The sequence below is a fragment of the Colobus angolensis genome, unplaced genomic scaffold (genome assembly GCF_000951035.1).
Source record: "Colobus angolensis palliatus isolate OR3802 unplaced genomic scaffold, Cang.pa_1.0 Scaffold80, whole genome shotgun sequence".
Classification (NCBI taxonomy): Eukaryota; Metazoa; Chordata; class Mammalia; order Primates; family Cercopithecidae; genus Colobus; species Colobus angolensis.
In genome coordinates, this window is record NW_012121821.1 from 2657910 (window position 1) to 2676315 (window position 18406).

Sequence of the window (18406 nt, forward strand, 5' to 3'; positions counted from 1 at the left end):
GCTAAAGAAACAACCAACTGGCACAACCGTTCAACAAATAGAATGTGGTCGCTCTAGAGGTGGCCAAGCTAAAGCCTGTTTCTTAGTGCCAATGTGTCCCTGGCCCCAATTCGTACACTCTCTTATAGTTGAGCCTCGGGACCCCATCCCCAAAGGGTCTGTCCAGTCTACTTTCCTGTTCTTTCTGCAGCTGCCACCAAATCACACTCCCTTGTGGGAGTTTTCTTTCCATGAGTCTGAATGGGACATCATTGCCTCTAGAACCCCTTCCCTTTCTTTCTTAAAGACAGGTGTTATTTCCTGGATTGTCTCTGACCCCTCCAGTGTGGTTTGGGTGACACTCCTATGTTTAGCAACAGCATCAAAGCATTACATTATTCACCCACCTCTCTCAAAGGACTAGGCAGCTTTCTTTGAGGAGCTCTTATTTGTCTTTGTATCTTAGTGCCTTATTACAGGGCCTGGCCCATAGCAGTTGCTCAGTAAATGTTTGCTGGATAAATTGAATGAAGCATACATACCTTTTTCAAGAATTTAGTTGCTAGTTGTTACGAGTAAAAATACCTGAGATTACCAAGGTGTATACAAAGTCTTACTGTCTCTGCATACATTTTAACTTTCTCTTAAGGTGGTACATGGAAGTATGGCCGGACTTCACCCTTCTGCTTTTATCTCTGCCCCCTATTTTAACCCAACACTCGTGTGCACGCACGCACACACACACACACACATACACACACACTTATCAGGAAAAAAATGAGAACATTTAATGAAGCCTTGGCCACAGAACGTTGTTAAAAAAATGCAGTTTTGTAACATTGTTTATTACCAATTACTTTTCTTAGAGGGACTGAGGTGGGAAATTGTGCTAGAAGTGTTAGATCTGTGCTTCTCTAACTTTAATTACCTGGGAATCATCTTACAATGCAGATTCTGATTCAGCAGATCTGACAGGAGCCCTGGATTTGCCATTTCTCAGCAGCTCCTAGTGAAGCTGAGGTTTTTTGGTCATAGACCACATTTCAAGCAACAGGGTGTTAGAGTGCTACATTAGCATAAACAAAAAAACCAACTTCTTCATTTTTCAAACTAGAAAACTATGACCTTAGGGAGGTTGAGTGACTGACAAAGAGTCACAAAGAGCAAGTGTTAGAGATAGGCAGAAAATCCAACCCATCTGGCTCCCAGGACAATGGTCTCGTAAAATGTAAATTCTGATAAAATGGTCCTTGAAAATGATTTTTTAGCCTGATTTATTGTTTCTGACTTCCTGGTTCAACTTGGAAAACAGTTTCCAAAATTCCTGTTGAATTTCTCTCCCTTTATTCCTGAAGGCAGAGCTCCAAAACTCCACCTTCTCTAGCAATTTGCAAGTGATAGAACGTTACAACTGGTGAGACCTAGGAGCATACTTTTTTTTTGGTAGAAGTTGGAAACCTGAGATCCAGAGACATGCAATGACCTAAGATGTATGAAGGCATCAAGAACAGTGCCAGGGACAGAGTAGGTGCTTAGTACAATATTATTAAACTCATTAAAATATTCATGTGTCAGGCTCTGGGCTATCTTCTAAAGCTTCTTGGAAGTAAAGAGTTATATTTTTATTTGCTTATTAAACCCATCTTTTCAAAATGCAAAGGTAAACTTGAACTGACATATCCAAATAACCCAAGTCATAAACACCAAATTAGTGAAATTTCACAGCAGAATAGAAATAACACAAATTGGATTCTTTATAAGATCAAGTGGGGGAGGTTCTAGCTGTCATGGGATTGTCTTTGAATACATAGAATGTTTTTGAATTTATGTAAATGTGTGCAAAATATGATGAAAGAGTTTAGCAAGGCAATACATTGCATGAAAAACTTTTAATTCAAGAACACTCATTCTAGATCTCTTTTGGAGCTAATGGATTTTTGAAAATCTGGTAAAAGCTAAAGATTATTTCCCCAGAAAAGTGTTCATATGCATTTACACCAAAAAGTTCATCTAATTTAGGGAGACTATAGACTCTGGGTTAAGAATCCTAGAAACAGATCCTTTTCTTAATTTTGTTCTTGTCTTTCTGTATATGTAGGAGAAAAAAATGCAATGTAAGAAGCATTGGAAGAGGTTTTTATCTGAGCTTGAAGTCTTACTACTGTGAGTATGTTTGCTCTGGAATTTCCTCCTCTTTGTGCCTGGGTTTCATCTCTGCTCATTTTTTATTTTACAGCACAGAGCTTGGCGTGATATGTAATACATTTGATTTGGATTGTAGAACTTTGGATAAATTTTGACATGTGCTTTAGTATATTCCTTAAAGTACATTTTAAAATAGATCATTTACATAATTCCCTTGAACATATTTTAACAGGAAACTGTCACAAGGAAGTGGGTTAAATCATATGTGACTAACATGGCTGAATAGTAACTCTTAGAACATTAGAATGGTCTATATTTCACCATTTCCTCCTTCCTTAGAGACATTCCAGTCTATAAGCTGTTTCTTCAGTATAACTCTATTCAGGAAGAGAGTTTTAGACAAAGAAATCAAGAGATTTTGATGTACATATTATTTTTTGGGAATTCACTCCTGAGTCTGAGAGTCCTTGGAGACAAATTGAAATGACTTCATTTTCATATATATATTCACATCTGCAGACGTGCAGCCTTCCTCATTGAAAGCCTCTAACCTTATAGAGTTCACTTGTCACTCTTTACAAATAGGAAACTTTCTTTTCGATATTTTTTTAACCAAGATGTGACGTTGGGAGGCAGAGAGGAAGGTAAAGAGAGAAGGCATTATACTGAATCCATTTTCTTTTAGACTGAAGACCAGAAATCAGAGTAGTAGAGGAAAATCATCAAAGCTTACATATCACTTAGTCAATAAAAAATGAAATCCAAAATTGTAATAGTAAAAAGTTTTTACATGTGATTGTTTTATTTATTTGCTTATGAAAGTAAGGTTCAAACATTGCAAAATTTCAAAAATGCAAAAGGATAGACCAAGAAAAGATTTTCTCCAACCATTATCATCCAGTCACCCAGCTGATCTTTCCAAGGCAACAGTATTACCAGTTCCTTGTATATATTTCCAGAGATATTTTGTGTGTAGGCAAATATGTATTTTGTTTTCTTATTTTTCTCCTTTAACATAAGCGGTGACATGAACACATTGTTCACATTGCTTATTTTCATATTCTATTATATTCTGTACTGTAGTTTATGTAACCATTCCCCTGTTGATGGTTTCTTAAATTTGTTCTAATATTTTATTATATGAAAATAATGCTGCAACAACAAAATCTTGTATTTATGTTATTTCGTACTTATTTGAGTATATCTGTAAAATAAATTCTCATCAAATGATGGTATTAAATGGTTATGTGCATTTTATCATAACAAATTGTCCTCCAATATAAGTTATACCAATTTACTTTCAAAGAAGTCATATATGAGTGCCTGGTTTTCCATTGTTGCCAACCTGGTATTTATTCTTACCTCTTAATTTTTGCCAATCTGTTAGGTGAAAATAGTTTATCAGTGTAGCTTTTGAAAAAATATTTATTGACAAATAAAAATTGCATATATTAATGTGTACAGTGTGATGATTTGATATACAGTATGTACACACTGTCTAATGATTACCACAATCAAATTAATTCATACATCTATCACCACCCGTGCTGTACTTTAGATCCCCAGAATGTGTTCATTGTACAACGGAAAGGTTGTCTGCTTTGACCAACATCTCTCTATTTTTCCCAACCCCCAGCCCTTGGTAACTATTTTTCTACTCTCTGCTTCTCTATGTTTGACTTTTTTAGCTTCCACATGTAAATGAGATCATGCAGTATTTGTCTTCTGTGTCTGGCTTATTTCACTTAGCATAATGTCTTCCAGGTTCATCTATGTTGTTGAAAATGGCAGGATTTTCTTCTTTTTATGGCTGAATAATATTCCATTTTTTTGTGCGTGTATGTGTGTTGTGTGTATCACACTTTATTGTTTATCCATTCATCTGTCAATGGACATTTAAGTTGTGTCTATGTCTTGGTTACTGTGAATAATGCTGCATTAAACATGAGAGCACAGATATCTCTTTGAGATACTGATTTTATTTCTTTTACATACATACCCTGATATGGTTTGGCTCTGTGTCACCACCCAAATCTCATCGTGAATATACTCCTATAATTCCCATGTGTTGTGGGAGGGACCTAGTGGGAGATAATTGAGTCGGGGGGGCAGTTTCTCCCATACGGTTTTTGTGATAGTGAATAAGTCTCACAAGATCTGATGGTTTTAAAAAGGGGAGTTTCCCTGCACATGCTCTGTTCTTTTGTCTGCCGCCATGTGAGATGTGCTTTTTACCTTCCACCATGATTGTGGGGCATCCTCAACCATATGGAACTGTAAGCCCATTCAATCTCTTTCTTTTGTAAATTGCCAGGTCTCGGGTATGTCTTTATTAGCAGCATGAAAACGGACTAATACATACGCAGAAGTGAGATTGTTGGATCTTATGGCAGTTGTATTTTTAGTTTTTTAAGGAACCTCTATTATGGCTGTACCACTTTATATTCCAACCAACAGCATACAAGGACTTCTTTTTCTCCATACCCTCGGCAACTTTTTGATAATAGCCATCCTAACAAGTGTGAGGTGATATCTCATTGTGGTTTTGATTTGCATTTTTCTGATGATTAGTGATGTTGAGCATCTTTTCATATACCTGTTAGTCATTGGTATGTCTTCTTTGAAAAACTATCTCTTTGGGTCATTTACCCATTTTTATCAGGTTATTTGCTTTTTTGCTATTGAGTTATATGAATTCCTCACTATTTTGTATCTTAACACCTTATTAGATATATGGTTTGCAAATATTTGCTGCCATTCCATAGGTTTCCTTCTCATTTTGTTGATTGTTTCCTTTGCTGTGCAGAAGCTTTTTAGTTTGATATAGTTCTACTTGATTATTTTTGCTTTTGTCACCTACACTTTTGGTGTCATAGCCAAAAAATCATTGCCAAGACCAATGTTAAGGAAAATTTTCCCTATATTTTCTTCCAGATTTGTATGGTTTCAGATCTTACATTTAAATATTTAATCCATTTTGAGATAATTTTTGTATATGGTGTGTAAGACAAAGTTCTAGTTTTATTATTTTGTATGTGGGTATTCAGTTTTCCCAACACCATTTATTGAAGATAATTTTCTTTTTCTGTTGTATATACTTGGTGCCCTTTTCAAAGATTAGTTGATGATGTATATGTAGGTTTATTTCTGTTTTTTTTTTTTTAATTCTATTCCATTGGTCAATGAGTCTGTTTTTATGTCAGTGCTATATTGTTTTTATTACTATAGCTCTGTAATATAGTTTAAAATCAGGAAGTGAATGTCTCTGGCTTCATTCTTCTTTCTTAAACTCACTTATACTGTTTGGGGTCTTTTGTGGTTCTATATAAATGTTAGCATTCTTCTTCTATTTTTTGAAAAATGTCATTGGAATTTTGATAGAAATTGCATTGAATGTGTAGCTCACTTTGAATAGTATGGACATTTTAACAATATTAATTTCAATTCATGTATGTAATGCATCTTTCCATTTATTTGTGTCTTCTTCAGTTTCTTTCATTAGTGTCTTATAGTTGTTAACGCACAGAATTTTCACCTCCTTGGTTAAATTTATTCCTAAGAGTTTTATTCTTTTTAATGCTGTTGTAAATAGGATCAATTTCTTTAATTTCCTTTTCAGATAGTTCATTGTTAGCATATATACACATAGTTAGTTTTTTTTTTTTTTTTTTTGAGGCGGAGTCTCGCTCTGTCGCCCGGACTGGAGTGCAGTGGCCGGATCTCAGCTCACTGCAAGCTCCGCCTCCTGGGTTTCGGCCATTCTCCTGCCTCAGCCTCCCGAGTAGCTGGGACTACAGGCGCCCGCCACCTCGCCCGGCTAGTTTTTTTGTTTTTTTTTTTTTTATTTTTAGTAGAGACGGGGTTTCACCGTGATAGCCAGGATGGTCTCGATCTCCTGACCTCGTGATCTGCCCGTCTCGGCCTCCCAAAGTGCTGGGATTACAGGCTTGAGCCACCGCGCCCGGCCCACATAGTTAGTTTTTATATGTTGATTTTGTATTATGCAACTTTTCTGAATTTGTTTATTAGTTTTAACAGTTTTTTTTTTGGTGGAGTCTTTTGGGTTTTCATCATGTCATCATCTGCAGACAGAGCCAATTAACTTCCACCTTTCCAATCAGGATGCCTTTTATTTCTTTTTCTTACCTAATTGCTCTGGTTAGGACTTCCAGCTTTATATTGAATAGAAATGGAAAGTATGAACACCCTTATCTTTTTGCTGAACTTAGAGGAAAAGCATTCAGCTTTTCACTGTTAGGTATGATGTTAACTGTGGGTTTGTCATATATGGCATTTATTATGTTGAGATACATTCCTTCTACACCTAATTTGTTGAGAGGTTACATCATGAAAGGATGTTGAATTTTATCAAATGCCTTTGCATTTGTTGAGATGGTTTTGTGATTTTTTTTTTCAGTGTGTTAATATGGTGTATCATTTATAGATCTGCACATGTTGAACCATTCTTGCTTCTCAGGGATAAGTCCTGTTTGACTATGGTATTTCATCCTATTAATGTTCTGTTGAAGACTGGGAACAACGGCTCACGCCTGTAATCCCAGCACTTTGGGAGGCCAGGGAAGGTGGATCACCTGAGGTCAGGAGTTCAAGACCAGCCTGGCCAACATGATGAAACCCCATCTGTACTAAAAATATAAAAATTAGCCCGGTGTAGTGGCGCACGCTTGCAATCCCAGCTACACAGGAGGCTGAGGCACAAGATTCGCTTGAACCTGGGAGGCAGAGGTTGCAGTGAGCTGAGATCATGCCACTACACTCTAGCCTGGGCAACAAAGCAAGACTCGATTTCTAAAAACAAACAAACAAATAAACAAAGAAACAAACAAAGAAACAAACAAACAATATTCTGTTGAATTTAGCTTGCTAGTATTTTGTTGAAGATTTGTGTATCTATGGCCATGAGGGATATTGGCCTACAACTTTTTCTCATTATGTTCTTATCTGGCTTTGATATGAGGGTAATGCTGTCCTAATAAAATAAGATTGACAGTGTTCCTTCCTCTTTAAGTTTTTAAAAGAGTTTGACAAGGATTAGTATTAATTCTTTTTTAAATGCTTGTTAAAATTTTGCCAGAAGCTCTATGGTCCTGGACTTTTTTTTGTTGGAGGTTTTTGATCATTGAATCAATGTCCTTAGTTGTTATTCGTCTGTTTAGGTTTTCTATTTCTTCATGATACAGTCTTGATGGATGGTATGTTTCTAGGAATCCATCTATTTCTTTTACGTTTTCCAGATTGTTGGCATACGATAGTTCATAATAGTCTCTTATGATCCTTTGTGTTTCTGTGGCATCAGTTGTAATATCTCCTCTTTCGTTTATATTTTATTTATTTGAGGCCTCTCAGAAAAAGAAGTCTCATAGTATCAATTTTTCTGAGTGATATTAATAATCCTTTTTTATATTTAAGAGATATATTTTATTTTCTATGAAGTAGCTTATAATATTCCTTACCTATTATTATAAATTAGACTGTTGGTCTTTTTCTTAATGATTTGAAGGAATATTTTATAATTCCTATTAGAAAATCAGCCTATTTTTATGTTATGAGATGCAAATAATTTTTTACCATACTGTCATTTCATCTTTGCTTATTATAGTGTTGACATGTAGAAATGGTTTTAATACAGTTAAATTTATCAAGGTTTTCTTTTAGGGATTCTGGATTTTATGTTATAATTTAAAAGGCCTTTTCCATTAAGAAGTTATATTTAGGTTGGTGTAAAAGTTATTGCAGTTTTGCCATTAAAAGTTATCACGCTTTTTGCCATTAAAAGTAAACATTACTTTTTTTTGTTTTTTGAGACGGCGTCTTGCTCTGTCACCCAGGCTGGAGTGCAGTGGTTCCATTTCAGCTCACTGCAAACTCTGCCTCTTGGGTTCACGCCATTCTTCTGCCTCAGCCTCCCTAGTAGCTGGGCAAAAACCGCAATAATTTTTGCACCAACCTAATAAAATAATTCTCCCATTTTTTCTAGTACTTTCATGGCTTCATTTTTTACATTTATTTACCTGATCCATTTGTTTATCTGGTGAGGTATTTTCTGTGAACTACAACAACAGCTTGTCTAGGCTTCAAAAATTCTATTGGCATTTTTAATGGAATTTTAATAACTTTATAGATTAATCTGGAGAGATTTACAATTTTATAATGTTGACTATTCCTGGGGTATCATTTTTATTTTGCTAATATTTATTTTGTGTTAGGCCCTATTTCAAGTGCTTTACGTATGTTAATTCATTAATCCTCATGACCATCCAATGAGATAAATTCTCCTGTTATCCCCATTTTGCAGATGAGGAAACTGAGGTACATCCTACCTTTTCTATAAGATCCAAGTTATTTCCTAAATCATCTTCTCAGATGTGACTAAGGAAGATGCAGTTTTCTCTTCTTAGAATGTACTATCAGAAATGGGATTGGGAGAGAAGTTCCTAAGTAAACAGACAATTTCAATAAGCTAAGTGGTAAGATGAGGAAATACGAGCACAGAGGAGGGAATAATAACTTGGGGGATGAGCAGCAGAATGGGTTTCTTGATATAAATAATATCTAAGCTGAGACCTGAAGGATGAGGTTTCTTTAGTTTAATATTAAGGGAATTACCTTAAACAGAATTGTGAACTCCATAGAATGTGACTTCTGATTCCTTTTTTCCCTCCTTTCTCAAGGGAAGGGGAAAAAGCTAATAATTTTTGAGGACCTGGCTTTTGGCTTAACCTTTTATTTAATTTTCATAAGAACCTTGGAAATAGATGTTTTAATTACTGATTACAGTTAAAGGAACAGGCTCAGAGCAATTAAATAACTTGCCCAAGTTAACACAGCCATTAAAAAGACCAGAGATTCTTTTTACACACACACGTACACACACACACACGCTTCCTTCCTTGAAGTAAGAAGAAGAAAAGGAATCAGAACCCCCCTCCCCCACCACATATGCACAATATATATAGGAATGTGTGTGTTTATAGGAAAATTTTGCTACTGCAGAAATGAATAATAGGCTTTTATAAACAGAATATTTTTTACAGATTTATTTTAATATCCCCAAGCCTGCCCAGAACATAGTAGTATCCATAAGTAATTTTTGAATTAAACTGAGCTCACAGTATGTGTGAATTTCACATTTTATGTTTCATAGTTGTTACCTGGGCTCATAGTGATAGCACACACAATTGAGGAATAGAGTTTTTGCTAATAAGCTAATAAATGATTATTAGGGGAAAAAAAGCCTGAGAAATGTATACTACACTGACATAGAAATCTGTGATTTAAAATCAGTGATATGTTCTCAACATCAAACATTACTAGTCATATGGATTTAGACAATAATGCAAGCTTTGTGAAGACACTGACGTCTCTTTTCAGCTGTGTAACTGATATCTAGCACAGTACCTGACATAGTAGTGCTCAATAAGTGGATGAATGAAAATGGTATTTATTCTTATGTTTTGGTGACTTAAACTTATATACTTAAATAAATCAAACTAACAATTTTACTGTTTTTACTTAATAAGTCATGTTGTCTTTCATATTGATAAAAATAAGTTAATATTGAATAGTGCTATCTTTTGTAAAGTTTCCAATATTACAAATCTTTAAAACTCCTTATTTTTTGAAAACTTCTGCCCTATATTTGGATGTTTTATTTATATTTACATGATTACAGTCAATCAAAAACAGTAACTAGTATTTGCTATAATTTTTTTTTTTTTTTTTTTTTGAGGTGGAGTCTCACTCTTGTCACCCAGGCTGGAGTACAGTGACATGATCTAGGTTCACTGCAACCTCCACCTCCCGGTTCAAGCAATTCTCCTGCCTCAGCCTTCTGAGTAGCTGGAATAACCAGGTGCTCACCACCATGCCCGCCTAATTTTTGTGTTTTTAGTAGAAATAGGATTTCACCATGTTGGCCAGGCAGGTCTCAAACTCCTGACCTCAAGTGATCTGCCTGCCTCGGCCTCCCAAATTGCTGGGATTACAGGTGTGAGCCACCGCGCCCTGCCATTAGAACTCTTTAGACCGATTTGGAAAGCAAATCTGTGTCCTGTGCCCAATGTGTCCAGCCAAATTTGTATTCTGCTTTAAACCTATTCTCCATCCCACCTTACTACTCCCACACCAGAGTGTTGTTCATTTCCTGTCTGAATACGCAATTTGATGGCTTTAAAACATCTTTTGTTTCAAGGTTTCACCATCCAAACATACTAGAGTTGGCTGCATATTTTACAGAGACTGAGAAGTTCTGTCTGGTTTATCCATACATGAGAAATGGAACACTTTTTGACAGATTGCAGTGTGTAGTAAGTTCTTTCTATTATTGTGTCTGATTCTCTGACCCCCTGAAGCCCTGGGAGAGCTGCTGAAACCATCTGGGAGAGTTGGGAGGCAAGATGTGTTTGCATGAGGGGAAAGCAAAGGATGGGTTTCCCAAGGAAGCAGTACTTCTTGGATTAATTTCTTACTTTTAGAAGGCTGAGCAAATACCTGAGTTAACATGTTTTGTGCAACATTTTGGCAACCATATTGGGTTCTTATTCATTATATAGTAAGAACCCAGCAAATCTTTTGGCAACCATGTTATATTATATTTGATTCTGTACCTCCAGTGAGTTGGCATCAACTACTCTTATTCCTTAGATAATTTTAATTTGTATAACTGTATATAAAGTATCCTTCAATACAAAGCACTGCCGTAACAGTGACACAGACTCTGAAGAGAAAGAGGCAGCCTGGACAACATAGCCAGATCTCACCTCTACTAAAAGAATGAATAGGCTGGGCATGGTGGCTCATGCCTGTAATACCAGCACTTTGGGAGGGCAAGGTGGGTGGATCACAAGGTCAGGAGTTCGGGACCAGCCTGACCAACATGGTGAAACCCCATCTCCATTAAAAATACAAAAATTAGCTGGGCATGGTAGTGCGCACCTGTAACTCAGCTACTCAGGAGGCTGAGGCAGGAGGATCGCTTGTACCCGGGAGGCAGAGGTTGCAGTAAGCTGAGTTTGTGCCATTGCACTCCAGCCTGGAGATTGTGCCATTGCACTCCAGCCTGGGCGACAGAGCAAGACTCTGTCTCAAATAAGTAAGTAAATAAATTGCTGGCCATGGTGGCACATCCCTGTCCCATCTACTTGAGAGGCAGAGGCAAGACAATTGCTTGAGCCCAGGGACATGGAGGCTGTAGTGAGCTATGATTGTGCCACTGTACTCCAGCCTGGGTGACACGGAGTGAGACCTTGTCTCAAAAAAAAAAAAAAAGAAAAGAGAGACAGAGAGAGGGAGAGAGTGAGAAGGAGGTTGAATAAATGCCATGATCCCTCATTAGATGTTTTTGGAGGTTAAGTTTAAAAATTGATTCCAAATAGGTTAAGTTTCAGTGAGGATGAAAATAAAAGCAGATTGTCTCAATTACTCATAGTATTGTACCACAAGTAACTTAAAAATCTTATTTAATGAACTTTTAAGTAGTGTTACCTGGCCGGGCGCGGTGGCTCAAACCTGTAATCCCAGCACTTTGGGAGGCCGAGACGGGCGGATCACGAGGTCAGGAGATCGAGACCATCCTGGCTAACACGGTGAAACCCCATCTCTACTAAAAATACAAAAAAACTAGCCGGGCGAGGTGGCGGGCACCTGTAGTCCCAGCTACTCCGGAGGCTGAGGCAGGAGAATGGCGTAAACCCGGGAGGCGGAGCTTGCAGTGAGCTGAGATCCGGCCACTGCACTCTAGCCCTGGCGACAGAGCAAGACTCCGTCTCAAAAAAAAAAAAAAAAAAAAAAAAAGTAGTGTTACCTTACTAGCTATGTTTTGATTAAGCTAATATTAAGAAGTATAGAGTATTTTCATTGTCTATAAAGAGGCCTAGAACTGTCATCAGTAGCAGAAGGAAACCCATCTGGAATTAAAAATAAGTTCTGGAAAACCAAAACGTTGATTCACCCACCTCACCCCACCTTGCTATCTGCTTCTATTCTTGTGTATGTCTGCATAATGAATACATAGGTAATTTTTACTCAGAAAGTGCAACCAAACCAATTGCTGTTGTCGTTTTAGGGTGACACGGCCCCACTCCCTTGGCACGTTCGAATCAGTGTATTAATAGGAATATCCAAAGCCATTCACTACCTGCACAACGTTCAACCATGCTCGGTCATCTGTGGCAGTATATCAAGGTAAATGATTCCAGAGATTTTGGTTATTCCTGAAAGCTTCTTTTATCCTCACACGTGAGTCATACTTCACACTGTTCTCTGCTGTAGTTCTCCTGGTATGTATGTGTGTGTGTTAAGAACTCTCATCTAGGTATTTAAAAATCCTATATTTTTATTAATGAAAACGTGTCTACCAAATTTGAAAATCTATATGTATGTTGCCAAAAAGAGGGTTTGCATTATCTTTGGGAATTATTAATGAACAATGCAGGATGGACAATTCTGTGTACAGATGGTCCCAATTTATGATGATTCAACGAAATGATTTTTTTGACTTTACAATGGCACAAAGTGATACGTGTTAAGTAGAAATCATACTTTGAATATCCCCATACAGTCATTCTGTTTTTCAGTTTCAGTACAGTATTCAATTTATTGTATGAGGTAGTTAACACTTTATTATAAACTAGCCTTTGCACTAGATGATTTTGCCCAACTGTAGGCTAATATAATTGTTCTGAGCACATTTAACATAGACTAGGCTAAGCTAGGATATTTAGTAGGGTAGGTGTATTAAACGCATTTTCGACTTACCATGAGTTTGTCAGGATGTAACCTCATAAGCTGAGAAGCATCTGTATTTTACTAATTATTAATGGCACTTTGTGAAATGAACCTGTCTTTATCTACTTTTTTTAAAAACTGAAGCTTAAAGAAGAATTAAGCAACTTAAATGGGGATTCCTAGCAAGCTGGCAGTAGTAAATAGCGATAAAAATTGTTTGTCCTTGAGTCTCCAGTGTCTTGCTCATCCTACTGAGCCTGCTGTCTCGTAACTTTATGTATTAACCTACGACAAGCTGAGCAGCAAGCCCAGTGTTCATTTTTTGAGACATGAGAAAATTAGAAGCACCATCTCCTACATTTCTTCTTCTAGGCATAAAGAATCATTCACACAGACTAGATACCCCCTGCCGGTGAATGTTTTTCTATTTGCCCTTTATCTTGAACCTGTCCAAAAGTATATGAATACACTTTTGCTGAATATCAAGGAAGACTGAATTTAAAAGACTGCTGCTGCTTCTGGACCATTTCCCAGTATCTTGAAAAAAAATTTGTAGGATGCTTTTGACTTGGGCAGAAGAGGAGCTGATTACTTACTTGTTTTTCGGATGAAATGAACTCCATAGGAAAAGACTCTGGGTTTTACTTAGTTCTAGAGGGGTGGGATGACCTACCCATAGATATCTGTGCCTGTTGCAGTGTGGCAATCCAGCAACTGCTAGTGGCTTTGTAGAAACAGCATAAAATTAATGCACACTCATGGGACCTGAATAGAGAGGGACCGTGAGGGTCTTGAGTCAGTGGAGTTATCTATTGGAATTGCTTTCAAAGGGCTGAAGTGGCTGCCCACAACCTAAAACAGTCCCTCCTCTGCTCAGCTTGCAACCAACACTGAGCACACTAAGTGCTCAAATATGTGTTTTACTGAGTAAATAAATATCTGGAATGTTGCTAAACATATTCTTCCTTTGGTCTAAACTTAAAGTAAGTATTAGCTTATTTTAAATCCCCAAGAAGTAATAGATTAATTTTATTAAGTTTCCTTTGGTGTGGCTGAGTTCATCAAATCCTTTCCTGAATGCAGAGTTTGAAGGAGAAAGAAAAGAGAAGGTGTTGGGATTTTGGCTCTTGATGGGAGACGGGGACAGAGAGTCACTAACTGAAGCAAGGGGAGCATCAGGGCAGGGAGCGAGGCAGAGGCAAGCTCTGTCCATGGCCCGTTATTTTTCACAGCTGAAATTGGGTAAGGTGATTTGGATGTGACAGCGTCTCTCTCCTGGTATTTGGTGAGAGCACAGGCTTTGGGCCCTCATTTCACTTTCTTGCTGTTGGTCTGTGTCTTCAGGCAGGTTCCCAGGAAGTGGGCTCAGAAGCACAGATTTACCTGCAGGAGATTTTTAAGGGAGGGCTCTCAGGCACAGCAAATGAAGCGAGGAAAGGAAAAAGGCAGGATTGGGCAGTTGGAGAGGTTGAGTTGGGATATTGTTGTCCTAGAGGCCTCAGTCCAAGCTATGGGGAAGCACTGAAGCTGGGATGGTCCTTCAAAGACATCCCAGAGGCAGGTAGGGCACTCTGGGCTTTGCACCCCTGCATCTGACCAGCCCTCTTGTGGAGCAATAATGTGGCTGGGTGAGGCAACTCCCTTCTACCAAGACAGTTCCCAGACTGTGGCTCAGCTGTGAGCCATCTTTAGCCAACTCTTCCTGCTGGGGAACCAGAGCCTCCCTGGGACCCAAGGAGGGAGCCAAGTGGGGTGGTGAAGGACGGGGCGGGGAAGTGTGGGGCTGGGGGTGCGTGGAGTCATGTTGGGAGATGGCAGCCACCATAGTTATAAAGGAAGATTTGACAGGACAGAGTTCTGAAAAATGTGACCCCAAAATTTTTGTTTTTCACGTACTTTGCTCCCCACCCTCCTCCCATCCTTTTCTCTTAGCTCATTGTCCCCATAATGTTTAAATCAGAGAGACTTTCCACTTAAAATGCGATTCTGAGCAAACTGCTTAATGTCTGCAAGCCTCAATCTTCCCCTCTGCAAAATGCTAGTAGTAGAATAATAGCTTGTATCTCCTAGGGTTAAATGACATAAGGTCCTTGGCACAGAGCATTCACATCTTCAGTGGTAACTCCTGTCCTAACTGGTCGAGAAGTGGTGGGAGTGGCACAATGGCAGGGACCAAGTACTGTGGCGGCCAATCAGTCTTTTTACTTAACACTCTTCCCTCTATCGTCAATTTATAGTGTTTGAAAAGTGGACCCACCGACTAAGCTCTAGTTTAAGAAAAATTACTTCTCTGTTAATATGTTTACTGACCAGGTGTGGTGGCTTACGCTCATAATCCCAGCACTTTGGGAGGCCAAAGTGGGTCAATTACGTGAGGCCAGGAGTTTGAGACCAGCCTGGCCCACATGGTGAAACCCCATTCTCCACTTAAAAAAAAAATCTTGTTTATTAAATATCTTGAGAATCCCATTCATCTTACTTCACAAATATTTATAGAACATCTGTTGTATGCAGAGCATTGTGTTAGACCACAGTGGGAGAGACATTGCTGATGATAGTCTTGTCCTTGAAGGTTCAACCTGCTGATCAGAAAGATAACATAAACACAAAATGTGTAGTGCAACGGTAACTATGCCCACTGAGTGGCTGGTCTGACAAGGCTTCCTCTCGTTAGAGAGTTCCAAGCCAAGTCTTGGGAAAAGTGGGATTGGTTGAAAGAAGGGGAGAGAATATTCCTGGTGGAGGCAATAACTTGTTCAAAGGAACAGAGTAAAGAATTGTCACCTATATGGTAAAAGCAAGAGAAATCAGTTGGTTGGAAAAGAAAGGACAAGGTTGGAGAATAAGGTAAAGTGAGACTAGAGAAGAATAAGGACTGTGGTGAGCAGGGGATGGAATGAGGCTTTAGATGCTGACTAGGCTGAGGAACTAGGTTTGACAAGCTGGGCTCTAGTGAGAGAACCAAAAGGTTCTCACAACTTAAAAGATTCTTCCAGGTCACTATCCCAGGAACTCGTCTGGATGTACAGAACTATAAAAATCATTTAAGCAACACTGCTAGACAGAATGCCCAACAGGTAACAGATACAGAGTACCCAGAGAGATCTGATCAGAAACAAGAATATTATGGAAGAGACAGGGCTTGAAATGCATCTAGCAATGCATTTTATATTTTACTTGGTGGTGGGGCTGCTGACAATTGTTGCCTTTCTGAGTGTTCCAAAGAGTTCAAGGATTTCAATGTAACCCATTCATAAAATGTGCACACCCAGGCATGTGTCAGGGTATGGAGATCCGTGACTGTGGGCATTTGTTAGAGAACTGTGGTTTCACAAGGGCTCATCAGTGTGTCCCTGCCTGTTCCAAAGCAAATCAGTCCCTTCCACAGCCATTGAACTCTTGGCCTTTCTGCTGAGCCTGCCAGCAAAGATGTTAATTAGTGCCAACTATAACAGTGGATTTTCCCCTAGTGTTTGGTGGTGTACACACCTGTTCTCTAGAAGCTGGAACGAGACCAACTCAGTTCATTTGGGACACTGAACACCTGTCAGATGGTAATGACAGTCTGTCCCCAGCAGCCTCGGCCAGATGTGATTGGCTGACCTAGATTACCCTCCTGAATCTCTTTTAAATGAATCCTCCGCTGTGCTCTAAACCTAGGCCTCTCTGAGTCTTGATCCCTCTGTGTGTAGGTCAGTGCTTTTAGGACTGAGCTGTCTGAAATCCCTGCCTCTTCTGCCTTTGTCATATTAATTTTCTAAATCTGTGTAAGGGAGACAGCTTCTAGGAGGGATGCAGTTTTATTGTACAGCTCTGATAATTGGCTCAGAAAAGGACATCTCAAAATCTGTGTCAAACAGTGGCCTTTTCCCTGAGTAATTCAGGGCTCTGTTTTTATTGGAGGAGTGAACAATGAAAGATGCTGTTACCTTTATTTTCTTTTCTGTATTTGGGCTTCAGAGTGATGAGTCACAGAACACTTTATCCTAAATCTTTGATATTATTCTGTTTTTAATACTATGAAATAACATGGAACAATGTATATACGGTGAGATTAAGTGGAAAAGACCAAATTAAAGTAACATATAGTATATAATTATAGCTTTGTATAACTACAAATTCATGCATTAAAAAAATATTAAAAGTAAAACATACCAAAATATCAACAACATTTTATTTGGTTGGAGAAACTATAGCTTATTTTTCAATGGCTTATTTTTTTACTTCTTTATGTTCTTTAGATTGTATTTAAAGAAGTATGTTCTAGTCTAACAATAACATAAAATTTATTAGACAAAAATAACTTGGCATCAGACCTTACTATCTCAAGCCAAATAATTGGAAAAAGTTCCAAAAGACAGTCTCAAGTTACTAAATGAAATCCTGAAGTTATCAGTTCAATCATTCTCTGTAATTAATTTTATCAGTAAAGAAACTGGATAATCTGTCATTTTTATGGTTTTAAAATAGTTTTTAAAATGAAAGTTGGAAAATCATTATTCAGCAGCCTGGTGCCCAAAGTGTGAATAACATCTTTTGTCTAAAGCAAAGTGAAATGGTACTCATGTCTTCAGCAGGGAGGAGGGAGGATAAGGATGTGGATGTGGGAAGACCACCAGAAATCTGCATTCAGGCCAGGTGTGGTGGCTCACACCTATAGTCCAAGCACTTTGGGAGACCGAGGTGGGCAGATCACTTGAGGTCAGCAGTTTGAGACCAGCCTGGCCAACATGCTGAAACCCCATCTCTACTAAAAATACAAAAAAAAAAAAAAATTAACCAGGCATGGTGGCGTGCGCTTGTAGTCCCAGCTACTCTGGAGGCTGAGGCAGGAGAATTGCTTGAACCCAGGAGGTGGAGGTTGCAGTGAGCCGAAATTGCATCACTGCACTACAGCCTGGGTGACAGAGCGAGACTCTGTCTAAAACAAACAAACAAACAAACAAACAAAAAGAAGAAAATGAAATCTGCGTTCAGACCCAGGGCTTGTCTCTCTTTCTGTGGCCAGAGAGTGGCCAAAAGTTTTCACACTTGCACATTCGGAGCCAACCAAGACAGTCTGAAGGTGACCTCTTGTTGCTGTAAATTCTGACATTACACCTGCCTATTTTTGTTCTGGGCTCTATACTCACGAGTCTAGGACTGTTACAGGAGAATGTGACCCTGTTATAGACTCAACATTACACTTAAGTAAACAACATCAGGCGATCTCCCTGTAGGTGTCAAATGTTGTCGTTGGGGCTGTGCAGTAGGAATTTTGGAGAAAGGAGGAGCACTGGAATTCAGAGCGGTCAAGTGAAAAGTTCATGGAGGAAGTGAATCTTATGGCTGTGGAGAGGATTCGGATAAAAATAAAGCAGGGGAGAGTGTTTTCAAGATGAGGGGAACAGAATGGAGAGAGGCCAAGGTAGCAGAAAGCACAATTTGTCCTGACTGCATAGTAAGTACTAATACCTTAAGGGTAGCGGATAGACTGCCATCAGATGAGGGAGCTCAATGAGAGCTGGAGACTTTTCACTTGACATCAACGCCTGCT

General features: G+C 38.5%; 1 protein-coding gene across 1 annotated transcript in view; it reads left to right on the forward strand.

The window, feature by feature from the left end:
* The window catches only part of IRAK3 (interleukin-1 receptor-associated kinase 3), a 50356-nt gene that overhangs the window by 22720 nt on the left and 9230 nt on the right, over positions 1-18406 (forward strand). The window contains exons 6-8 of the mRNA XM_011929378.1: positions 2078-2142; positions 10337-10451; positions 12209-12327. Coding sequence (XP_011784768.1) covers positions 2078-2142; positions 10337-10451; positions 12209-12327 — 299 coding nt within the window. The remainder of the gene's footprint in view (positions 1-2077; positions 2143-10336; positions 10452-12208; positions 12328-18406) is intronic.